Genomic DNA, 26947 nt, shown 5'->3' with positions numbered 1-26947 from the left:
ATACAAAAACAAAGGAGCGGAAAACAACAGCTGCTCCATCAGGCCTCTCCCATTCTGTCAAGTTGCAACTTCCGCACACCTTAACCCCCAACTGCTGTTCTCCTCCCAGACACTAGCCATGCAATCTCTTGGGAAATTCAAAGAAAACCTTAAGCTAATTTAGCAAAATGCTTTGGGAAATTCCTCTTTGACCCCCCGGAAGGAGATCAAACAATTCTGGGAAGCACATACCCCAATACCCACCTACCTTCTAAATGTCACTCTCAGGAACTCATCCAGCGCTCTTTTGAAGATTTGCAGTCAATCACTGCACAACCCAGCAACTTGTTCCACAAGTCCCAACTCTCTATGGAAAGAAGTGTCTCCTGATAGCTCATTTAGTTCTATGCTTGCATAACTTATTGTTATTGGCAGAAATAGCGAATAATTACATTGCCTCCATATTTACCAAGGAGACATTAGAAGAGATCAAAAATATATCAAACATTTCAGATAGAAAGGGGGGAGATAATTGATAAACGAGTTAAACTTGGAGAAGATAACAACCCCGGTCCAGATAGATTACATCTGTGCATACTAAAAGAAGCTAGTGAAGTGATAGTAAAAGCACCCTATATATTTATAAAAATTCATTAGAAAACAGTTTAGTGCCAGAGGACTGGAAGGCAGCTAACCATATTTAAAAATGGAAATAGATCCTTCACCAATTCATACACTATTAACACCCAGGTCCTCATCCTTCTTGACAACCTTGACCACACAACTCTGCATGCCATGCACATGCTTGGCAATAACACTATATTCATCTATATTAAGTGATATCTGTCAGATGCGGGCCCATTCCCCCATCACATTTATATCGATCTGTAATCTATTTTAGTCATCTAATATGCAAATGTCTGCACATATCTTTGTATCATCTGTAAATTTATAGACCACTCTCCTGCCATCTTCATCTAGATCATTAATGAAAATGGTAGAGTAATGGTCCTAACCTCAATCCCTGCAGGTCTCCACTAGTAAACTAGCAGAACTTTGATGGACCTTTATAAAACATTGGTTCGGCCTCAACTGGAATATTGTGTCCAATTCTGGGCATCGCACTTTAGGAAGGATGTGAAAGCCTTAGAGAAAATTTACGAGAATGATTCCAGGGATGAGGGACTTCAGTTACATGAATAGACTGGAGAAGCTGGGGTTGTTCTCCTTGGAGCAGGGAGGGTTGAGAGTAGATTTGATAGAGGTATTCAAAATCATGAGGGGTCTAGACAGAGTAGATAGAGAGAAACTGTTTCCATTGACAGAAGGATCGAGAACCAGAGGACACAGATTTAAGGTGTTTGGCAAAAGAACCAAAGGCAACATGAGGAAAAACTTTTTTACGCAGCAAGTGGTTAGGATCTGGAACGCGCTGCCTGAGAGGGTGGTGGAGGCAGACTCACTTGTGGCTTTCAAAAGGGAATTGGATAAGTAGCTGAAGGAAAATATTTGCAGGGCTATGGGGAAAGGACGGGGCGGTGGAACTATCTGAAGTGCTCGTTCAGAGAGCCGGCACAGACTCGATGGGCCGAATGGCCTCCCTCTGTGCTATAACCATTCTATGATTCTATGAGCTTTACCATTAATACCAAGCTTTTGTTCAAATCGTTAACCAATACAAAATCTGCCTGCTAATCCCAAGGACTCTACCTTTATTGCATAGCCTATTGTGTGGCACGTGTCCAAAACAATTGAAAATCAAGGTATATTATGTTGACTGAGCTAACTATATCTACGATCCTAGTAATTTTCTCAAAACATTCAACCAGATTGGCAAGATATGGCCTTTTTTTTCAGAAGCCATATTGAAGTTCTAATAACCGCTTCTCTGTCAAGTTGGTAATATAGTGCATCTCTAATAACCCCTTTGTACCAATTTGCCGAGAACTGAGGTCAAGTTAATGGGCCTGTAATTCCCCATTTTGTTGCTGTCCCTATAATGATACAGCACAGAAAGAGGCCATTCGGCCCATTGTGCCTGTGCTAAGCAAGCCACTGGGCTGTATCTAAACCATTACCAGCAGTTCAAGAAGAAGGCCTATCACCACAATCTCAGGGAAACAAGGAATGGGCAATAAATGCCACTCTTGCCCACATCCTGAGAATGAAAAACGAGAAAAAAAAAATTGTTTGTGTAGACAACTTGTTTCACCTAAATAGTTTAGGGATGACCAGTGGTCACAAATTCAGGTTATGTAAGGCCAGATCTAGGTTAGATGTCGGGAGGTGATTCTTTTCCCAGAGAATAGTAGACCTCTGAAACAATGAACACCAAAATGATGAATTCCTTCAAGTGAGAGTTGGAACTGTTTCTGGCTGGTGCATATATCACCTCCGTACAAAATGTAAGTACTGTATGGTATTAATCGGGGTAGAGTGGTCTCCTGGTTTTAATCGCCTAAGGGGGTCGGAGAGGAAATTTCCAGATTTTATGTTCCATAATTGGCCTGGTTTCTATTTGCTTTTTTGCCTGTGCCAGGAGATCATGTAGATTTCAGATGGGGTGGGGAATGCATATATTGTGATGCACAAGGCATCGCAGCTGTGTGGGATAGCCTTGATGGACCAGAGGGTCTTTTCCTGTCTGTTGTTGTTCGTATGTTGTATTTGATGACTGGAGTAGTAACTGTCGATGCTCAGTGACAGATTTTAAATGCATGCCAGAGCTGAAACATGATATTAGATTATGAGAATTACAGCTTCGGAGGCTTTTTAACTTGGGAGTATCATTTTTGGTAGTACTGGTGTTGCCAGGAAGGAATAACAAGTGACATAGTGGTTAGTGCATTGTGCATTCACCTTTAAGGCCTTCTTACATTGGCTACTCCCAAGATAGTATGCGATCAAATGCTTTTTGCTGTTATATCTGATTTAAGGATGGTCTTATGTGTACCTAATAACAAACTTTTTATTGTTCTATATAAACATCCTTGAGAATAAAACTTATAAAATACATAATAACTTCCTGAGACAAGAGATTGAGTCAACATCCACTTGGGTGGGGAGCCTACAACGATGGTCTAGAAGGCACTGGAACTCAATTCATGAGCGAGTAGGACAAAGGATGGGCTTAGTAGAATTTATGATAGAAGTTATGAGTTGAGCAGCAAAACATGACTTACTATAGACTGCTGTTTTACCAGATGGTGATCTTGAGTTACAATCTGTTTGTTTTCCAGTGATATTTCAAAAATAAGTGATGGAATTGGCGATAAAATAGGCTTGCTCATACAGTCACTGGCCTCCTTTGTAGCTGGATTTGTGGTTGGTTTTGTGAAAGGATGGAAGCTGGCTTTAGTGATTCTGGCTGTGAGTCCAGTTCTGGGAATTTCTGCAGCAATCTGGTCCAAGGTTAGTATGGTTGACCATGTGTTTTAATTTAGAATTATGTACAGTCAATTTTAAAAAATGACAATGAGATTTTCTATCGGTATAGGATCAAACAACAATGATCAAGCTCTGTACATGATCTCTGTAAAGATGTTTTATAGGTAAATGTGTTTTACTGGGACTTTTTATTATACCAGAATCTTGGTTACCTAAAACATTTTGAATAATAATGTCTTAATTTTCATTATTTGTAAAAGAAAAATTGGATAGTTTCTATCCCAATTTTTTCCCCGTGGTTTTCCCAAACCACCCAGCTCCTGCAGGTTGGACACAACGCCTGCTCTCAGGATTCAGTTGATGCTGCTTTGAACCAGTCAGTAATAACTTTTGTCGAGGGTCACAAACCCAATCAGTGACTTGGTCAGCGCACAGTTTCAAGAACGATCACCACAGAGCAATGGGACATTGTGCTGCACCTGCAGTCCTCTTCTTTTTTTTTAAGTCAGCCATCTGACATGTGGAAACTCACTACAATGTTCATAAGTCCACAATTCAAGCTATTGACAAAATCTACAGCCACTTCCTAGGGGTTTTGCTTGCCCAGCCATGGCTATCGATATAGGAGGGAGTGTGAGGTGGGGTGGGGAGGGTGGGTGGGGGGAATTCTGAATGATCCACATCTCAGGCTTCATTGGGGCCTGGTGTACCTGCAGTTGTGGGGCTGACCTTTGAAAAGAGGTTGCTGGGGGCAGCTCTGCTGGATCATCTCAATGCGGGCACCCTAAAACCGCCCCTAGTAGAACATAAGTGTCATGTATTTCACCATCTTGCAATGACAATAGTTATGTAACTGTAACTCATGCACACTGTACCTGTACCCTTGAAATGCACACCCTGACCACAGGGGGTGAGCTTGCGGGAGACACTCCTCACCTGGGTTTCCAGGTATAAAAGGAGAGGTCCCACCCAGGGTCAGCACTCTTTGGTCCTGGGAATAAAGTGAAGGTCACAGAGTGACCATGTCTGATTATATACATGCCTCGTGTGAGTTTGTAACAAGGTGCAAAGAAACCACATTTGGCGACAAGAAACGGGAATCACCGAACCACGAGGATGGCCACCGGTGGCACAGAGGAACGTTACTGTGTGGGTGAGGACTGGGACGACTTTGTGGAAAGACTCCAGCAGAGCTTTGTCACAAAGGACTGGCTGGAAGAGACAGCGGCTGACAAGCGGAGGGCGCATCTACTGACCAGCTGAGGTCCACAGACATATGCGCTGATGAAAGACCTGCTCGCACCCCAAAAGCCAGCAGACAAGTCCTTCGAAGAGCTCAGCCAGCTGATCAGTGAGCATCTCAAGCCGGCAAGTAGCATACACATGGCCCGGCACCGGTTCTACTCTCACCGGCATCGGGAGGGTCAAAACGTCTTGGACTTCGTGGCGGAACTGCGGCATTTGGCCAGTCTCTGTAAGTTCTCCGATACCTGTAGGGGGGAAATATTAAGGGACTTTTTAATCATGCTGGCATTTTCAGGAAGCTTATAAAGACCAAGGACCTGACTTTAGAAGGGGCGGCATTGATAGCTCAGACCTTTGTGGCAGGGGAAGAGGAGACCAAGCTAATTTATGCACGCAGCCCTGGTTTTAACATTGCGATGAACCAGGGAGTTAATGTTGTAAAAGTGATACAGAACCCCGCAAGCAGGCAAGGGTAATTTGACACCGCCCAGGCAGGCAGGCAAGGGCAATTCGACACCGCCCAGGCAGCAACAAGCTCCAGGGTGGGCCTGCAACAGTGACAATGGAAAGGGGATCGGCAATTCACGCCATCACGAGGAATAATGCATCCCGTGATGGGACCATTCAGAGTGCTTAGAAACAGCCAAATGGGCCATCAGCGAGGATGCCTGGGAATAGTCCTTTTGTTAACAGCAATCTCAGCTCATGTTGGAGGTGTGGGGGTAGACACACTGCCAAAAGCTGCAGGTTCCAGGTTTATACCTGTAGGATTTGTAATGTCAGTGGACACTTGGCCAGGATGTGCAAAAAGGCAGCATCGAGGCTAGTCTGTGAGACAGAGGAACCAGACGAGGGGTCTGCAATGCAGGATGAGGCCAGGGGAACAACCATGGATGTGGAATTTCACAGAGTTCATGTGGCTGACGTCCACAGCTCATACACTGAATGGCATCCCGGTGCACATGGAGCTGGATACGGGAGCTAGCCAGTCACTCATGAGCATCCAACAGTTTGAGAGACTATGGCCACACAGAGCTAGCAGGCCCAAACTGGAATGCATTGATACGCAGCTAAGAACGTACACCAAAGACATCATCCCAGTGCTGGGCAGTGCAAACTTGGTGGTAACGCATAATGGATTACAGAACCGGCTGCCACTCTGGATTGTTCCAGGAAATGGCCCCGCGATTTTGGGGAGGAGTTAGCTAGCTGAGATGAATTGGAAATGGGGGGATGTGCACGCCATTTCATCCGTGGAGCGAAGTTCATGCTCACAGGTCTTGCAAAAATTCGAGTCACTGTTTCAACCCGGTGTCGGTACGTTCAAGGGCATGAAAGTAATGATACGCATCACTCCGGACGCCTGACCAGTGCACCACAAAGCCAGAGTGGTGCTGTACGTAATGCCTGAGAAAATTGAAAGTGAACTGGACAGGCTGCTCAGAGAGGGCATAATTTCGGCCATTGAATTCAGCGACTGGGCAAGTCCCATCATTCCTGTCCTCAAAGCAGATGGCTCGGTTAGGATTTGTGGCGACTACAAAGCCACCATCAACCGAGTGTCGCTGCAGGACCAATACCCGCTCCCGAGAGCGGAGGACCTCTTTGCCACGCTGGCAGGTGGAAAGCTGTTCACGAAGCTGGACCTCACTTCAGCCTACATGACTCAGCAACTGGCAGAAGATTCCAAGCTTCTGACCGCATCACGACGCACAAAGGATGAATTGTCTACAACAGGTGCCCGTTTGGCATTCGTTCGGCAGCGGCTATCTTTCAACGAAACATGGAAAGCTTGCTCAAGTCCATCCCTGGGACGGTCGTATTCCAAGACGACATCCTTATAACGAGTCGAGACACCGAAGAACACCTCCGCAACCTGGAGGAGGTGCTACGCCGATTGGATTGGGTAGGCTTGCGGCTGAAAAAGGCCAAGTGCGTGTTTTTGGCCCCAGAGGTCGAGTTCTTGGGCAGGAGGGTTGCCGCAGATGGGATCCGGCCCACTGAATCAATAAATGAGGCGAATCGCCGGGCGCCTAGGCCCGGCAACACGTCAGAGTTGCGATCATTCCTGGGACTTTTGAACTATTTTGGGAACTTTCTGCCGAACTTAAGCACATTGGTGGAGCCGTTACACATGCTCCTCCATAAAGGTTGTGAATGGTTTTGGGGGGATTGTCAAGAACGGGCTTTCAATAAGGTGAGGAACCTGCTGTGTTCCAACAAACTGTTGACTTTGTATGACCCCTGTAAAAAAAAAAAACTGGTTTTAACATGCGATGCGTCATCCTACGGGGTTGGGTGTGTTTTGCAGCAGGGTAACGATGACGGCCGACTCCAACCGGTGGCTTAAGCCTCCAGGTCACTCTCCCAGGCAGAGCGTGGACACGGCATGGTCGAGAAGGAGGTACTCGCGTGTGTGTACGGTGTGAAAAAGATGCACCAGTACCTTTTCGGTAGGCAGTTCGAGCTAGAGACGGACCACAAGCCGTTAACATCCCTGTTGTCCGACAGCAAGGCTGTCAGCGCTAATGCGTCAGCTCGCATACAGCGATGGGCCCTCACGCTGGCTGCGTATGACTACACCATACGGCACCGGCCAGGCACCGAAAATTGCGCTGATGCGCTCAGCAGGCTCCCACTGGCCACCACCGAGGGGGCGTCGGAGCAGAGATGGTCATGGCTGTTGAGGCTTTTGACACTGCGGGCTTCCCCATCACAGCCCGACAGATCAAACTCTGGACCAACAGGGACCCCCTCCTATCCATGATAAAGAAATGTGTCCTGACTGGGAATTGGGCGCGCGCACATAGGGCGTGTCCCGAGGAGGTCAGACCGTTTCAGAGATGGCTGGATGTACTCTCCATCCAAGCTGACTGCCTGTTATGGGGCAGCCGGGTAGTCATGCCCCAGAAAGGAAGGGAAGCGTTCATCAGGGAACTCCACAGCGAGCACCCTGGCATCGTGTTAATGAAGACCATTGCCCGGTCACATGTATGGTGACCAGGGATTGACTCAGACCTGGAACACTGGGTTTTCAGGTGCTCGACGTGTGCCCAGCTGGGCAATGCCCCCAGGGAGGCTCCACTCAGCCCGTGGCCCTGGCCCACCAGGCCATGGTCACGTATTCACGTAGAATATGCGGGCCCGTTCATGGGGAAAATGTTCCTGATCGTTGTCGATGCATACTTGAAGTGGATCGAGTGCATCATATTGAACTCGTGCACGACATCCATCACAGTGGAGAGTCTGCGTACGGTTTTCGCGACCCACGGCTTGCCAGATATCCTGGTCAGCGACAATGGCCCTTGTTTTACCAGCCATGAATTCCAGGAGTTTATGTCGGGCAATGGGATCAAGCACGTCCGGACAGCGCCGTTCAATCCGGCTTCCAATGGCCAGGCGGAACAAGCGGTCCAAGTCATAAAGCAGGGCATGCTATGTATCCAAGGACCTTCCCTTCAGTACCGCCTATCGTACCTCCTGCTGGCCTACAGGTCCCGGCCGCACTCGCTCACGGGAGTCCCGCCAGCGTAACTCCTCATGAAATGCACGCTCAAGACGCGGCTGTCCCTCATTCACCCAGACCTGGCAGACATTGTTGAGGGCAAGTGCCAGTCCCAAACCGAGCTCCATGATCGAGGCTCAAGGGGGAGATGTATAGAAAAAGATGACCCGGTATTTGTTCTTAAACATGCTTTGGGATCCAAATGGCTTGAGGGCACCGTAATTGGCAAAGAAGGAAACAGGGTCATGGTGGTCAGACTAAACAATGGGCAGATATGCTGCAAATACTTGGACCAAGTAAAGACAAGGTTCAGCATAGACACGGAGGAACCTGAAAAAGAGCATGATGAGACAGCACCCACACCACTGCCAGCGTACGAGCCCTCAGCATGCACAGTCCCTGCGGCCAGCCCGGACAGGCCGGAATCACCTCAAGTGACAGAGACGCGTGCTGAGGCTCAGCCACCAGAGCCACAACTGCGGCGCTCCACGAGAGAGCGTCGACCACCCGATAGACTTAACCTCTGAAACTAAAAGACTCAAGGGGGGAGATGATGTCATGTATTTCACCATCTTGCAATGACAATAGTTATGTAACTAACTCATGCACACTGTACCTGTACCCTTGAAATGCACACCCTAACCACAGGGGGTGAGCTTGCGGGAGACACTCCTCACCTGGGTTTCCAGGTATAAAAGGGGAGGTCCCACCCAGGGTCAGCACTCTTTGGTCTTGGGAATAAAGTGAAGGTCACAGAGTGACCGTGTCTGATATATACATGCCTCGTGTGAGTTTGTAACAAGGTGCAGAGACACCACAATAAGAACATAAGAAATAGGAACAGGAGTAGGCCATATGGCCCCTCGAGGCAGCTCCGCCATTCAATAAGAACATGGCTGATCTGATCATGGATTCAGCTCCACTTCCCCGCCTGCTCCCCATAACCCCTTATCGTTTAAGAAACTGTCTATTTCTGTCTTAAATTTATTCAATGTCCCAGCTTTCACAGCTCTCTGAGGCAGCGCATTCCACAGACACAGATTTACAACCCTCTGAGAGAAAAAATTTCTCCTCATCTCTGTTTTAAATGGGCAGCCCCTTATTCTAAGATCATGCCCTCTAGTTCTAGTCTCCCCCATCAGTGGAAACATCCTCTCTGCACCCACCTTGTCAAGCCCCCTCATAATCTTATATGTTTCAATAAGATCACCTCTCATTCTTCTGAATTCCAATGAGTAGAGGCCCAACCTACTCAACCTTTCCTCATCCCCGGAATCAACCTAGTGAACCTTCTCTGAACTGCTTCCAAAGCAAGTATATCCTTTCGTAAATATGGAAACCAAAACTGCACGAATTATTCCAGGTGTGGCCTCACCAATACCTTATATAGCTGTAGCAAGACTTCCCTGCTTTTATACTCCATCCCTTTTGCAATAAAGGTCAAGATACCATTGGCCTTCCTGATCACTTGCTGTACTGCATACTATCCTTTTGCATTTCATGCACAAGCACCCCCAGGTCCTGCTGTACTGTGACACTTTGCAATCCTTCTCCATTTAAATAATAACTTGCGCTTTGATTTTTTTCTGCCAAAATGCATGACCTCACACTTTCCAACATTATACTCCACCTGCCAAATTTTTGCCCACTCACTTAGTCTGCCTATGTCCTTTTGCGGATTTTGAGAGTAGCACAGACGCTCGCCATTTGCAAACATCGAATGCTTCCTGGCATCAGTAGTGAATGTTCTGACAGCGCAATCCCATCCTATGTGCTGGGACCACTGGTCTGCAGATTTACGCCGCCTAGATCTACAGCTGAATCTGCCAACGCAATAACGTCTGCAAAAAGGAGCAATACTTTTGGAAAGACTGGAACAGTTACTTTGAGGTCTTTCCTTACAATGCCATCCAATACATCATTGATAAAGATGTTGAATAGGACGGCTGACAGTGGACAACCTTGCCTCACTCCTCTTTTGCAAGATAGTTCAGTGATTCTCTTGTTTAATTTAACAGCTCTTAGACCTAGTGTACACATCCCAGGTAAAATCTAAGATTTCACCTTGTATTCCCATAGTTTCCAACTTCTTCATGAGGAATGTTTAAGGTGCTAGTTTCTCACACAGTGAGCTCCTAATTATAATCTGTTCAGTGTGGGTAACTGGCAAATGAGGCTAGCTGCTTCCCAAGGAAATGTGGAAAGATACGTAGAACTAATCGCCCTTTTCACTTGTAGTAAGAATATCTTTGCTTCCTAATAAGTCCCTTGCCTTTTTTGTTGGTGAGCAAGAAAAAATGAGGAAGCAGCACCGAATTCTACCTCGATCATAGAATCATTATGAGTAGCACTGTTCAGCGTAGGGGCCCACATATTCCAGGAGCGTATGTGCAGCCTGGGATCATGTGGGCTAGACCAACCAATGAAAATGGTGTATCCCCATTCATAGTAATGCTGATCTCCAGATCACCATTTCTATGAATGGGGATACCCCCAAAAACACACACATTTTAAATAAATAAGAAAAGCACTTCACATATTTAAAATCAATTGAAATTCTTGAGACAAACATTTTTTTAATATGTTTTAATAAGGGTAAAAATAAACTTACCTTAATGACAAGGCTTTTAATATAAAAATTATTGATGACATTTTATTTTCTATCTTCGAAAACTCTTACGCTGGGAAAAGCAGGCATTATGCTTTTACTAAGCATAAGAGTTTGAAGGATGTTCACTGGGCAGGTGTTGGAAAAATAGCCCAAATCTCTGCCCGCGCACCCTTCACCTGGGGGTGCATTGGAATTGTCAAAAGAAATTTTGACAGTTCACGTGCTGTATTTCGGCGCATGCACATTGCGAGCCAAGGACAGGCACTTGCGAGGCCTCTAAGGGTGCGTGCGACATTGTACGCACCCGTAGAGGCCTCGATTTTTGGCCCAATATATTTTGCTGCGACAGGAAACAGAAAAGGGACTGAGCGTAACAAATGATCCTGTATATTGATATAAAATCTGCTTCACCATTCTTGACCATCAATAAATTAAGAGGCTTTTTCCAATCATCAGTACCCTCTAATCAAATCCTGAGGTGAACAAGGCATAAATGTGGGTTCCAGTGGCAGTGTTGGATGAAGTTAATATGGAGCTGAGTGATATGCAGGAATGGAAATGAACAATCTTGGTGATGGATAGGATGGATGGATAGGATGGATAGGATGTGGGGTTTGAAGCTCAAATCAAGGTTAGGCAGAACTCTGATGTTGTGCATTGCCAGATACAGGAAACATGAGTGGTAGACACCAATCAAGAAGTCGGTGAGAAGTTAGGGGAAGTTACTTAAGACATAAGGGCCAATTTTCATCAAGGCCTCTGCCCGCCCACGTGCCGCCCAAAGTGCCGCCAATGGCCGCGATATTCATCGCCGAGGTCCCTCGAAGATCGGCGGGCGTCAAATGAACGTCATACGCCGCCAATCTGGGCAGCAGCAGGCGGTAGGTCTCATTCTCGGCGACGGAGGGTCGAAGACCTGGAAAAAAATTCAGCAGTAAAAAAATAAAAAAACTTTCGGAAGACCTCCAGGGGACCCCATGCAGGTAAGTCGCTGTGGGAAAAAAATGTTAAAATGTTCACTTATCTTTTTTTCAGGTTATTCATACTCACCGTCGAAGACAGACCAGCCTCCACAAAGCGGTCCACCCCCATTCTGCCGCTGAGTCCCACCCGCAGGAATCTGGAAGCTCGGCGGGAGGGAGGCCAGTTGTGCCACTCAGCTGTCCGCTGATGTCAGCGGGCAGTTCCCGGCGGCTCTCCGCTCCCACCCGCTCCAGGCCACCTCGAAATTGGCACTGGGCGGATCAAGAAGAGCAATGTCGGTGGCAGTAGGCGGCAGTATGTGGCAGCGGGTGGTGAGGTGATGAATTTCGGTCCCATAGTCTTGAGGCAGCTTTTACAGGTGGAGGGATAGGTAGCAAGACAAAGAGGTTTAAGAACGGATTTCCAGAGTGCAGAGTATGGTATCGGAAAATACAAACCTTTGTCAAGAATAATTTGAAATATTTACTGGCTCTTAAAATGTAATGAAGTGTGTTGACTCACTCAGCACATTTTCAGTTCTGTGCATGGTTTATTTTTATTCAGAGGAATGTGGACATGAGGTTAATGATCTCACATTGTGCATTCTGTCACACCTTCACCTGTATTTCATGTACAAAGTTGGAAAAATAAACATAAAAATTAGTTCCATAAACTCCATCGTGATAGCCTTAAATGGTATTGACTGATTATGTAATATGGTTAAAGATCCCTTTGTATTGGGCTTGGCTGGACTTTGAAACTGGTTGAGAAGGGAAACACTTCTGTCAATATAGCCATCTCACGCTTTGGTGAAGAATCAAATCCCTGTGGAATTTTTGATCCTGACAATAACATATAATGCAAAAATAATTTAAAATATGATCAAGAATTGGATAAATAAAACAAAACATTCCTAAATTCATGGTATTTTCTCCATCAACTGAAATATTATAATAAAAAGCGATTTGTTCCAGAAACTGGAATTCTCAATGGATTGATTATAGATAGCCTTCCCACACTTGTACTTAATATGACCTAAAAAGGAATAGATGCAGTATACTGGGCATGCAGTAATATTTGTAGGAGTTTCTGATGAAATGTCATTGCTTTCAAAGCCAATTAATTCATTTCTAAAATTTGGCAGTTAACACTTAGCTGATTAGTCCCATAAAGGTGTTATAAACACAAATTTACTGAAGCACTGAAGGGCATAGAAATGGGATATGGCTACAAAACAGCCAATGTTGAGGCCCAACGATGTTAAGCTGCCCCAAGTAAAACTGATCCAGGTAGCACGCAAAATTCAGCTCAGGCCTCATTATCATAATTGTAGTCTTGCGGGGCTGAAATTGAGCCCCACCACAAACAGGGTGCACCTATCGTTTTTGAAAGTTTTTCTCCACCCCAATCCATGGGCCAGTCTAATTCACAGCCATGTTTGGCGCAGGCTTTATTCAGTACTTAAAGGGGAGGTACATTGATGCTACAGCACCTCATTGTAAAGCCACTTACAAGTTCACCTGGAAGAAGATGGCGGTGGAAGCACATGGCTGAGCCTCAGCACAGAGAGAAAGCCCCACAGATTCTCAGAGGCAGCTCTTGAGGCACTGGTGGTGGCTGTGGAGAGCAGACTGGCAGGAAGCCCTCACCACACACATCTCTAAGGCTCTGGCAGGAGATAGCCACCTATGTGATGGCCAGCACTGTGGTCCCCAGGATGGCCATCCAGTGCCGAAAGAAATTTAATGACCTCACAAGGCAGGTCAAGGTGAGTGAAGGCTTCAGCAAAGCTATATCCCACCATCTGCACCACAAGCCTCACACACTGCTCAATGCACCACACCCCCATCACTCACCTACCAACAATCTCTACCTAGTACCACTCACACCTCACAAACATAGCTTCACTTCACCCTCAGAATCAGCATGGTTTTATGAAAGGGAAATCATGTTTCATAAATTTTCTGGAGTTCTTTGAGGATGTAGCGAGCAGGGTGGATAAGGGGAAACCAGAGGATATGGTGTATTTGGATTTCCAGAAGGCATTTGATAAGGTACTAACCCCCTGGATTTCTAAGCCTATATTTTTCAATGAACTAATGTTATTAGTGTTACACTGTCCTTTATTCAGTCTTTATAAGGAATGTTCTTATTTCTATTCCCACAGTCCCCCTGAAAACAATTATAGGGAACGTTAAATTAACAGTGTTTCTGGGGCAAAAAATAGGCATGTACATTCTCTGAAAATAATCCTGTAAACATCACAAACAACACAAAGTAAATTCAGAATTACATATCTCATTAAGTAGGCAGGTGTGGGACTTGAGACTTCCTTGGTCTGTATAACTCTGTGCCATACCATAAGGTGTGCACTTGCCTATGGATATCCACTAAGTGATCAAAGGAGGAGAGATTATCCTGTTTGGAGATATGTCGTTCTGAATTTACTTTGTGATGTTTACAGGATTATTTTCAGGGAATATGCATGCCTATTTTTTTCTCAGAAACAAAGTGTTAATTTAGTGTTCCCTATATGGCTTTTTGGGCTGGATTTGCAGTCTTCTGCCAACCCTGTTAGCGTCCCGGGCGGCAATAAGCACTTCCGGGTGGGACATTCGATGCCCGTTTTGAGGGGGCGCGGAGCATTACCGCCCGGAAGAGGCGAGCCGGTGTGCAATGCCCCTGGTTGTGACACCGACTCGATATATGTTTCGCGCCTGATCTGTAGCGCAATGTAGCGCACCCTAGTGGGAACGCATGTGGAAGCTAGCGTTCCAAGCTGTAGAGGCCACAGTGAGCTAAGTAATGTCGACCTGAGGTAAGTGTAATTGGTTTGTTTTGCGATTTTATGTTGTGGTGTGAGTAATGTATTGGGAATGTTTTTGGTGGGTTTTTTCAAATTTATTTTTCACGAAAGCCTCTCTCAGCGTGCTCCGAGGCCGTCTGTTTACGTTGGGATTTTCATTTTCTCAGCTGGCCTAGTGCCCTAAAAGAGATGTGAAATGTCTCCCTTAGCGCCCCGTTCACACTCGGGGCCTGGTGAATTTAGCGGCTGGAGATGCAAACCATTTCCTGGCTCAAAATTTACCGCTCTGCCTGGGTTAACGCCGCGGCAGTGGAACGACCAAATTTTCACCCCTTTGTGTTTGAGATTTTTTTTGTCTATTAAGGATCAATTCGTAACCATGGAAGCAATTTCAGACAAGGGCAGTTCTTGATTGGAAATAGTGTTGTCAGTGTTTGTGTTCTTTTGACAACTTCAGTTCCCTTTTCAAAGTCAACTGATGTGTCTTGTTTATAGTTCTGTACATCTTAGAGGCTTCTTTCAACTCATGAAGTTGGAAGAGCCTTGGGCTAGCCATTCTTTGATGAGAGACAGGACAACGTATGCAGCAACTGAATGATTTGTCTGTGTGGAGGTTGAGCGGGACAGGATCCAGCTTGGTGAGGGAGCTTTGCTTCCTCTCTTCGGTCAATCAAGTTACATTTTCTTCTGTTCTTATGATACGTGGAGGACTGCAGTAATAATCGTAGTGCATCAATAAATGTGAATTTTGTTGTTTATTTCCTTTTTTTGAATGATTCAGATGTTGACTTCATTCACAAAACAAGAGCAAAGTGCCTATGCAAAAGCTGGAGCAGTAGCAGAGGAGGCGTTGTCAGCTTTCAGAACTGTGGTATCTTTTGGGGGACAAAAGAAAGAAATTCAGAGGTAAGAATTTTTATTTACTTTCCCAAGGGTTGATGATGGGGGAGGTGGTGCTTGATGGCACTAAAGTTGTGCTTTTGCAACGTGATTTATTCGTGTTGTAGAGTACCTGTTTATGCACCATATGTAAATACGGGACATTTTTATACAGGCTCGCCCCTATCCAAATCTTGGAAGGATGGAACGGCATTCCGTTATTTTCTTCCTTTACGTTAACCCTTTGCTGTTTTATTGTTTGTGTATTCCCTCGGGTACACATGAATATATGTGAATGAAAGACAACTGGTAACCAACATTACAAAATCTGAATGGAAAGTTTAATTTATCACCAGGAGTTCCACTACACTTTGCATTTGTTTCCACCTGTTATGTGCAATGTTTCCCTAATACAAAATATATATAGGTTGGAATTGGCGGTGCTAACTTTATGTGCCGCTTTAGAAGCATATTTGCGTGGCAGCAACAAAAATGGGCCCGGAACTAAATGGATGTACATATATCACCCAGCTGAGTACCTTCCATGCTGTTTCAGTGAAACAGCACCTAAGTGAAAGTGAGCATTTGTTGACAGTCATCGTAACACCATAGTCTAAAAGTAGACAAGCTACTCTTAGTTTGCAATTCTTTGGGATGAATTTTAACCCCCAAAAACAGGTGGGTTGGGCTCAAGTGAGATATTAAAATTGTAAAAGTCTCAAACCTGCACACTTCCTGAATTAATGGAGGTGGGAAAAGGGTCGGGCAGGCAATATAAATATTTTAGTGAGGTCGGCAATCCTGCCACGGCTAGGTTTCCCAGGCCTTGGGAAACCCTGCAGCTGAAGGGAGGTGTGGACAACTTCAGGGAGAAGGTATCTGCCTTTACAGTACTGCTTGTGGTCCATGAGGAGCAGGAGTGCTTCCCCCCAAAGCTCTCCCCGCCCCCATCAGAACCCCACACGTACAAAGACCATAGGGTCGGGGATCAGATCTCCCTGGGATCGGGAATTGGATCCCCCAGGGTTCGGGGTTCAGATCGGACCCTCCCCACCACCACCCCCCCCCCCCCCACCCACTCCCGGGATCCGGGATCAGAGATCGAAATTCCCTCCCTCTGCCGCCCCACCCCCCATGCTCAGAGTTGCAGCTTCAGGCTTCCTACCTACTGCTGCAGCCTACTCTCTAAAGCCCTCCCCTCCCGACTGGACGGCAAGCATGTCCGTCAGGCTGACTTCCGGGTGGGGAACCTGTCAAGGAGAAAAGAAGCACACTGTAGAGCTAAAACATGCGGGGGAACTGTTGTATCTGTAAGCACTCTAGTAATGACTCCACGAGGTAAGGTATTGTACTTGAACTGTTGTGACCTTAGTCCATTTATTACAGCTCCTGAGTGAGGGTACAGCATGGTGAGCTCCCTTTTATATCTGGTTACCTGTAATGTACAGGTGACCCCTAGGTCTCCACCAGTTGCACCCTCTGATGGTACAGGCATAGTGTATACAGTGTGAAGATATATCCAGTAGTCTTATGTAACTGTACATTGAGTGTACAGAGTATATACTTACGTTATAGATACACAACATCACTCCCCCCTAAGTCTTGTGCCACTGGCCTTTGCACTGTGTGCTCTGGCCCTAGACTTGAGTGCCCAAAGCTCTTGCACCTTGTCTATGCTTTGGCTTGGCTCTCTCCCTGTAGACCCCCAAGTCCTTATTGCCACAACATTGGGAAATGGTCAGCAGTGGACAGTTGGAGGTTGCAGTGGAGGTTGAGTGGGTTCTGGGTGTGACCCATGTGTGTCCATGGCTACATACATCCATTTCACCCCTCCCCATACATAGACCATGTGTGTGGCTCAACATGTGCATGTGCATACATGTACAGAAGGAAAGAACAAAAAAAAAACATAGGATTAATTACATCACTGTTTGGGTTTTGCAGTGGTGGAACAAGTACATTTTACAGGTAAGGTACATAAGTGGTATCACAGTCTTGTCCCTGGGTTGTGTAGGTGTAGGTGGGTGACGACGCTAGTTTCAGAGTGACCGGACTGTGTCCAGGTTGTCTGATGGCGGCGCTGTGACCCCTGCCAGCTGGGTGGGCTCGGATCACTCACCTGGCTGAGTTTCAGGGGCCTTTGCCATTGCTTAGTGGTGGGCAGAGCCACAGGAATGTGTGGCCTCCCTGTCCTCCTTTGAGGGGTGCAGTGTCACCCTGCTGCCCTTCAGCGGTAGTGGGAGCCTGGTCATCCCAGGTCCCATTGGGAGGGATGGAGAGTGGTAGCCTCTTGCACCCGGTACTGGCCCTGGTGGCCAGAGAGATAGAGCCGATCTGGGGCAGGGTACCAGTAGTGGTGCCTTTGCCGTCCGCTGATCGCTGGCCCTGAAGCTCCCTTTGTGTGTGGCCACGCTCCCTGGGGCATCACATTGGTCCCGGAGGCACAGGCTACATGATCGGGTAGCCCGCTGGACCTGGGTGCTTCTGACTGGAGGATGCCCTTGGTTTTGTTGGCATACATGTAGAACCCGACATCATTGCTTCATTCACAGTCATAATACATTGGCTCCGACCGCAATCGCCCGACTCGACACTGTTAGTTGCCTTTACATACTCGCATTTGTCAATTACATCTTTTCCATGGGTATTACCAGCATCGCTGTACAAAGTTACATTTACATACTTGTATTTGTCAATTACATCTTTTACATGTGTATTACCGGCATCGCTGTACAAAGTTACATTTACATACTTGTATTTGTCAATTACATCTTTTCCATGTGTATTACCAGCATCGCTGTACAAAGTTACATTTACATACTTGTATTTGTCAATTACATCTTTTCCATGGGTAATACTGGCATCGCTGTACAAAGAGTGGAACTGTCCCTTTAATTGTGCTGGGTTGCCGGTCTCCTTTAAGAGGGCCTTGCAATCTTTACCCCAATCCGGTTCGCTGCTTGGCATCGTGTGTTGCTCCCTCAACACTGCCCCTCATGATCTGGCCGCCGCCATCTTTACTTCAGGCACTTCACCTCATGGTGCGAGCGCCATTTTCTTTCTCTCCACGAGGTAGGCTGTGGTGATCCTTTTCTCCCCAGGTTTTGCCACGGAAACAGGGAAGTTACCTTCTGCGCCGATCTTCTTCCACTGGAGTCCTGCCACTGGAGCCCGGAAGGTGAGGTCGGGTTGTTTGGGCTGGATCATCTCGCTGTTGGGTTGAGTGGTCTGTGTCGTCGCCACGCAGTCGAGTTGGACGGTTGGATTTTCAGCTGTTGTGCTGGATCCAAATTTGGGGCCGCATAGGACGTCTATCACCGGGGCCTGGAGGTTTTCCCAGCTCCAACAGATTTGGATTTGTTTCATCCATCATCTTCCTAGCAGCGTTGGACCATCACCAGCAACGATCCACAAAGGTAACTTGTGCATCGCGCCGCCGTAGGACACCTGGACATCCACGCTGCCAACGACTGGGATGGTCTCATTTGTGTCGGTGAGCAGCTTCACTTGGATCGGGATGATTTTAGGTCGTTCGATTGGATTGTCCCAGAGTTTCTCAAAGGCTGCCTGATTCATCGGTGACTGGCTCGCCCCTGTGTCCACCTCCATCGTGACTGGAACACTGTTGATCTCAATTTCCATTTTCAACAGAGAACTCTCGGTGGAGAAGGTAAACACTCCGTACACCTCTTCGCGGGGCTGAGCTGCCTCCTGGACTCTCTCTTCCTCTTCATCAGCGCTGTAGTCCGGATGATCGGCCAACTCTTCAGCGACTTGGTGAGTAAAATTTCTCTTGCACATTCGCTGGAGGTGGCCCTTCGTGTTACAGCCTTTGCAAGTACAGTCTTTGTAATGGCACTGGTGGGCTCTGTGATTCCCTCAACAGTGCCAGCATGGGGCTGGCCGGTTGGCCCCATGTGGCGGACTCAGGGTTGCGGGACTCAGGGTTCTGTTCTCCCTGCCCTGAGAGAGACCGCTTGCAGCAGCATTGCCTCTAAAGGGCGGCAGTCGATTCACAATACTTGCTGGGTTAGAGTTCTGGGGGTGAGTCATCATCTGCTTGGAATCACAGGCCCAGGCCATAAACGCCTGGCTGACGTTAATTGCCTTCAGCAGGGTGTCGGCAGAGAGCAGCCTGTGGAGAAGGCCTTTGTGGCCGATTCCGATAACAAAGATGTCCCGCAGTGCTTCAGTGAGGTGGTCGCCAAAATCACACGGTGCAGCCAATCGTCTCAAGTCTGCAGCATATTTTGCGATTTCTTGGCCTTCGGGCCGCTGGTGTGTGAAGAACCGGTGTCTGGCTGTAAGGATGCTCTCTTTAGGTTTGAGCTGCTCCTGTATCATTGTTACGAGCTCTGCATAAGTTTTGGTTGTTGTCTTCTCTGGGGCTAGCAAGTCCCTGACAAGGCCATAGACGATGGGTCCACAACTGCTGAGCAGGATAGCTCTGCGTTTATCAACCAGCGAGGTCGGTGTGTCTCCTGCCAGGTTGTTCGCAATGAAAAAGTGTTCGAGCCTTTCCACAAAGGCATTTCAATCATCCCCATTGGTGAATTGTTGAAAGTTGCCAAGGTTAGCCATTTTTTGCGTGGAAATTCGTAATCTCGTCGCCAATTGTTCTGTCTGTAAGCACTCTAGTAATGACTCCACGAGGTAAGGTATTGTACTTGAACTGTGGTGACCTTAGTCCATTTATTACAGTTCCTGAGTGAGGGTACAGCATGGTGAGCTCCCTTTTATACTTGGTTACCCGTAGTGTACAGGTGACCCCTAAGTCTCCACCAGTTGCACCCTCTGGTGGTATAGGCATAGTGTATACAGTGTGAAGGTACATCCAGTAGTCTTATGTAACTGTACATTGAGTGTACAGGGTATATACTTATGTTATACATACACAACAGGAACCTGGATTTCCAGGTTTTCCGTTTGAAACTCCTCGCCTGTCAATATCGGGACCTTTGAATCCAGAAACTATTATCCAGATCTGTTCACACGAACCAAAGGATTTGAGAGTCTGCATTCACTTGCTCTGCCATTTGCATCCAGTCATTTCGAACCTGACTCCTGTAACCTCAGTTTAATTTAGATTCAGCTTCCTTTGCAGTAGCTTCTAGAGTAGCACTTCATACAGATATACCAAAATAAGGACAGGAAAAGAACTCGTCCATTCAGCCTGTCCCATTAAGTCATGGCACAGTCTGCCCACATCAATATCCTCCAAAAAAAACTGAGCTGTATCAAAAGGTGAACTTCTGGTCCTCTCCCTCCTTGCTGCCACACTCACATTTGCAGTTCCAAAATGTGTAGATCAGTAATTGTATAAGAGCTTACTGGCTTGTTGAATATCCCATCTTGCAAGTCCAGCAAGCTGCTTTTGCATCTGTTCAGTGCAGGGGGCACAGGGATATGAGGAAAATGGGCTGATCTTAAGAAATAATGCAGGATCAGATCTGCACGTTACTTGTGCATTGTGCATGTGACGTACAGCGGTCCAGCCGGCATTGCAACAGGACCGCAAAATTGGCCCCATAGTTTATTATTAGTGCCAATTAGAGCTGTGAAAATCCCTGTAGAATTAGATATTGAAATCTTTAATTAAATCCCTGTCATCTCACAATGGTGTTTCAGTTTTACTTGTGCTCTTGCTCCATGTACAGGTGCTGCATTTTTAATGTATACTAAAAAAACGTTAAAGCTCCTGGGGCAAAAATTTGAATGGCTTTCAGGAAAATGTGTTTTTTCTGTCTCTTTGTCTCATTTAGATCAGAATGAAGGTAGGTGGTTAGAAAGGTTCTCTGTTCATTGTATTGTAAAGATGAATCAAAGTAGTGCATGGTTGGATTATTGTTTCAGCACCTAATTATATTTGCCTTTTTATAAAGGTATCACAAAAATTTAATTGAAGCACAGAAAGTTGGAATCAAAAAGGCCATTAGCAGCAACGTAGCAGTGGGTTTCACCTTCTTCATAATCTATGGATCGTATGCTCTGGCATTCTGGTATGGAAGTACCCTCATTTTGGATGAGGACTATACAATCGGAACGGTGCTAACAGTAAGTGACATTTCAGATTATGTTAAACACAGAAGTGCGAAGAATCTATGATTCTTAAAATTGGATTTTTCCTTATTTTGTTTCTGATTCTTTAGTTTTTCCTGCCCCATTTCAGCTTCATGGGGTAGAAATTAGTCTGGGCCCAAAGCAAGATGCCCAAGAACCAATTTATATTGATCCTCAGGGCAAGCTACCAACGTTGGTCACGCAACCAGAGACAGCTCGCTTGATAGGGAAAAAACTATTTTAATGTCACCTATCTTGCCAGCAGCGGGCCTTAGCTAAGTTCCGAGTGGGATGGTGGGCGGGTTTGGAGCGGGATACCAGGGTAGGGTGGGTGATCATGACTCCAGTGGATTCAGGGATCACGCCTGCTCCTTCTGACTCCACAAGAAGAATTTTCTTTTAAATGTTCAGAACTTTGTTTTCTTTAGAAACCGCAAGGGCCATTGAAGAATCCTGAGCAGAACAGGTTCAAAGCCTGCCTCGCCTCATCGATAACTAATTCTGGAAAGGGGTCCTTTCACAGGCGTTGGGCCCATAATTACCATATTCAAAGGACCTAACAACTGTTTTAGGTGTCCGTCTGGGACCGACACCTGCGCAGATTGGGCGCAGGCCATTCCATGGCTAAATTGGCATGCTTTGTAACACCTACCAATTTGTACCATTCTTTCTTGGTTGAGAGGATGGACAGGAGTCCTGCTCCTATACCTCTCGGGTTAACTGGCCACAAGGACATGGATGAAAATGGTCCAGATTGATTTGACCTATGATTTACTTTCTCTTCCTGTGTGGTAGTGCTTTGTCTCCAATTTTCAATTTCTCCTGATATCCTGGCTGAGATTGGAGCTCCCTTTGTAGGGAATTATGGGTGCAAATATCAACATGGGCCAGATTTTGCTAGAGCAGGGCACCTCGTGTCGAGCCCTGTTAGTTAGACTTACAATTGCATGTTTAGGTTTTAAAATTTTTTGCCCACAAGTGCTTGAAGTGCGAGCTGATAACGGCGCAGGGAGGGCAACAGGGTATCTGGGACCTTGGTGAACAACTGGACACACAGTATATCTCCTTAACCAATGAGATTTGAAGTATTGAGAAAATAAACAGAGGAAGGACTGAGCAGGTACAGAAAGAGAAATAAAGGGCTCAGTTTACCCCAATGCCGTTTTTTGGCATACTTGGAGAGTTACACCCGTATTTTGGGGGGCCAACCACACCCCCCCCCCCCAAAAAAAAATCCAACTTTTCCCATTTGAATTGTTGATTTTGGCGTCATGTAGCCTGTCCTTTAGCTTTGGGGGTGGAGCCTAAGATCGGCACCAAAAAGATCGGGTTGCCAGGGTAACGAGGGACATACTGTGGGCTGAGGCTGGAAAGTGAAACATACAAGACATTCTGGCCAGCTCACAGCAACCTGCACCAGCACCTTGCACATTGCAGCAGCTTACCAGCATGAAATTATTAAAGCGTTTATGCCAAAAGTCTATCCCACCCTCCCCTGCCCCGCCTCCCCACCCCCCGTGCTCGGTGCCACTTCCCTCTCTCTCTCTTCTCTGCTCCACCCCACACCCCTTCTCTCCTCTTTCCCCCACCCCCCTCTCTCTCTCTCCCTCTCTGCTGCTGCTGTCCAGGCCGTGGAACTGGATCTTCTGCACTGATTCCCTTACCTGCGCTGATTTTGTTAACAGCCCAGAAGGTTTTTCCAGAGCAGTCACATATGCCGTCTTAAGAAAAATTGGAGTAAATCGAGCTGCCCTAACTTGCTTAAATGGCCAGAATTGGTGCGGGTGGCAGGTAAAAATAAAATCATAGCCTAAAAAAATCCTACCTAAGTGAATTTACACTAGCGCAGAAACTTTGGGGAAACTTGGAAATTTTAATTTACTCCAAAATAAAACCATGCACGCCAAAAAAGCAGCGCAGATAATTGGGGAAAATTGAGCCCTATGAGTGGGAAAGAAAGGTTGGATTAAGAGAGAGAGAATAAAAGAGACAGAAAGGAAAAGTAAGAATTTGTTTTTTTTAAGTTGACATTTTTAACATCTTCAACAACAATTAAAGCCTGAAACTCCACACTTTTAATTGTTTACTTTCTAGGCAAGAGAGCTTGATTGGCAGTCATTAATAATTATCATATCAATTAAAGGGTACTTGCGCTGATAATTACTGGACTTAACTTTCTGTGGCTAGTGTCATGTTTGTAACCTTCACATAACTGTAACCTTTATGTAACAACACTGTACACTGTATACACCTGAGAAATGCACACCTTGACCAAAGGGGGTGAACTTGTGGGAGACACTCCTCACCTGGTCAGCCAGGTATATAAAAGGAGGTCCCACGCAGGGTCATCACTTCTTGGTCCTGGGAATAAAGGTTCAGGTCACGTAGAGAAGGACAAAGGGTTTGATTAGGGCAGGGAAAATGGAGTACGAGAAGAAGCTTGCAGGGAACATTAAGGTGGATTGCAAAAGTTTCTATAGGTATGTAAAGAGAAAAAGGTTAGTAAAGACAAACGTAGGTCCCCTGCAGTCAGAATCAGGGGAAGTCATAACGGGGAACAAAGAAATGGCAGACCAATTGAACAAGTACTTTGGTTCGGTATTCACTAAGGAGGATACAAACAACCTTCCGGATATAAAAGGGGTCAGAGGGTCTAGTAAGGAGGGGGAACTGAGGGAAATCTTTATTAGTCGGGAAATTGTGTTGGGGAAATTGATGGGATTGAAGGCCGATAAATCCCCAGGGCCTGATGGACTGCATCCCAGAGTACTTAAGGAGGTGGCCTTGGAAATAGCGGATGCATTGACAGTCATTTTCCAACATTCCATTGACTCTGGATCAGTTCCTATGGAGTGGAGGGTAGCCAATGTAACTCCACTTTTTAAAAAAGGAGGGAGAGAGAAAACAGGGAATTGTAGACCGGTCAGCCTGACCTCAGTAGTGGGTAAAATGATGGAATCAATTATTAAGGATGTCATAGCAGTGCATCTGGAAAATGGTGACATGATAGATCCAAGTCAGCATGGATTTGTGAAAGGGAAATCATGCTTGACAAATCTTCTGGAATTTTTTGAGGATGTTTCCAGTAAAGTGGACAAAGGAGAACCAGTTGATGTGGTATATTTGGACTTTCAGAAGGCTTTCGACAAGGTCCCACACAAGAGATTAATGTGCAAAGTTAAAGCACATGGGATTGGGGGTAGTGTGCTGACGTGGATTGAGAACTGGTTGTCAGACAGGAAACAAAGAGTAGGAGTAAACGGGTACTTTTCAGAATGGCAGGCAGTGACTAGTGGGGTGCCGCAAGGTTCTGTGCTGGGGCCCCAGCTGTTTACATTGTACATTAATGATTTAGACGAGGGGATTAAATGCAGTATCTCCAAATTTGCGGATGACACTAAGTTGGGTGGCAGTGTGAGCTGCGAGGAGGATGCTATTAGGCTGCAGAGTGACTTGGATAGGTTAGGTGAGTGGGCAAATGCATGGCAGATGAAGTATAATGTGGATAAATGTGAGGTTGTCCACTTTGGTGGTAAAAACAGAGAGACAGACTATTATCTGAATGGTGACAGATTAGGAAAAGGGAAGTTGCAACGAGACCTGGGTGTCATGGTACATCAGTCATTGAAGGTTAGCATGCAGGTACAGCAGGCGGTTAAGAAAGCAAATGGCATGTTGGCCTTCATAGCGAGGGGATTTGAATACAGGGGCAGGGAGGTGTTGCTACAGTTGTACAGGGCCTTGGTGAGGCCACACCTGGAGTATTGTGTACAGTTTTGGTCTCCTAACTTGAGGAAGGACATTCTTGCTATTGAGGGAGTGCAGCGAAGATTCACCAGACTGATTCCCAGGATGGAGGGACTGACCTATCAAGAAAGACTGGATCAACTGGGCTTGTATTCACTGGAGTTCAGAAGAATGAGAGGGGACCTCATAGAAACGTTTAAAATTCTGACGGGTTTAGACAGGTTAGATGCAGGAAGAATGTTCCCAATGTTGGGGAAGTCCAGAACCAGGGGTCACAGTCTGAGGATAAGGGGTAAGCCATTTAGGACCGATATGAGGAGAAACTTCTTCACCCAGAGAGTGGTGAACCTGTGGAATTCTCTACCACAGAAAGTAGTTGAGGCCAATTCACTAAATATATTCAAAAGGGAGTTAGATGAAGTCCTTACTACTCGGGGGATCAAGGGTTATGGCGAGAAAGCAGGAAGTGGGTACTGAAGTTTCATGTTCAGCCATGAACTCATTGAATGGCGGTGCAGGCTAGAAAGGCTGAATGGCCTGCTCCTGCACCTATTTTCTATGTAGTGACCTTGTCTGCAGTACATGCCTCGTGTGATTCTATAGTAAGGTGTAAGGACACTACATTTGGCGACGAGAAACGGGAATCAACGACCCACGAGGATGGCCACCGGTAGCACAGATGAACGGTACTGTGTTGGTGAGGACTGGGACGATTTCGTTGAGAGGCTCCAGCAGAGCTTTGTCACGAAGGACTGGCTGGGAGAGGAAGCGGCTGACAAGCGGAGGGCGCATCTACTGACCAGCTGTGGATCTAAGACGTATGCGCTGATGAAAGACCTGCTCACACCCGAGAAGCCGGCAGACAAGTTCTTTGAAGAGCTCAGCACACTGATCGGTGAGCATCTCAAACCGGCGAGTAGTATACACCTGGCCCGGCACCGGTTCTGTACACACTGGCGTCGGGTGGGACAAAGCATATCTGATTTCGTTGCGGACCTTCGCCGTTTGGCCAGCCCCTGTAAGTTCACAGACGCCTGCAGGGGGGAGATGTTGAGGGATTTCTTCACTGAGGGCATTGTCATTCCGGGATTTTCAGGAAGCTTATTGAGACCAAGGACTTACTTTGGAAAGGGCAGCGTTGATAGCTCAGACCTTCACGGCAGGGGAAGAGGAGACCAAGATAATTTATGCGCGCAGACATGGCTCCAACGTGGCAATGGACCAGGGAGTTAACATTGTAAACGCGACTCAGAACCCTGCAGGCAGGCAAGGGCAATTCGACACCACCCAGGCAGCAACAGACTCTAGGGTGGGCCAGCAACAGAGACAAATCGGCAATTCATGCCATCACAAGGGACAATGCGTCCCGGGATGGGACCATTGACACTCACCAACAGAGTGCTCCGGAGTAATCAAAGAGACAATCAGAGAGGAATGTCTGGTAACAGTTCCTTTGTTCACAACGATCTCAGCTCATGCTGGAGGTGCGGTGGCAGACATGCTGCGAAAACCTGTAGGTTTCAACAATTTAGGTGTAGAAACTGTAACTTCAGTGGACATTTGGCCAGAATGTGCAGAAAGCCCATAATGAGGCTAGTTTACGAGGCAGAGGAACCAGACAAGGGATCTGCAAGGCAGGTTGATGCTTGGGGCAAAGCTATGGACGCTGAAGTCCAGCGGGTTCATGTGGCAGACATCCACAGCTCATATACCAAAACGCCACCTATGATGATGGAAATCCTATTAAATGGCATCCCGATACGCA

The 26947-nt window shown here is 46.5% G+C and overlaps 1 protein-coding gene across 1 annotated transcript in view; it reads left to right on the top strand.

Annotated features, from left to right (window-relative positions):
- The window catches only part of abcb4 (ATP-binding cassette, sub-family B (MDR/TAP), member 4), a gene marked incomplete at its 5' end in the record, with an annotated part of 136652 nt that overhangs the window by 20716 nt on the left and 88989 nt on the right, over positions 1-26947 (top strand). The window contains 3 exons of the mRNA XM_070880061.1: positions 3219-3390; positions 15278-15402; positions 21258-21429. Of these exons, the coding sequence (XP_070736162.1) occupies positions 3219-3390; positions 15278-15402; positions 21258-21429 (469 nt within the window). The remainder of the gene's footprint in view (positions 1-3218; positions 3391-15277; positions 15403-21257; positions 21430-26947) is intronic.

The sequence above is a fragment of the Pristiophorus japonicus genome, chromosome 5, assembly GCF_044704955.1.
Source record: "Pristiophorus japonicus isolate sPriJap1 chromosome 5, sPriJap1.hap1, whole genome shotgun sequence".
NCBI lineage: Eukaryota > Metazoa > Chordata > Chondrichthyes > Pristiophoridae > Pristiophorus > Pristiophorus japonicus.
This window is presented reverse-complemented; position numbering and strand designations above follow the sequence as displayed.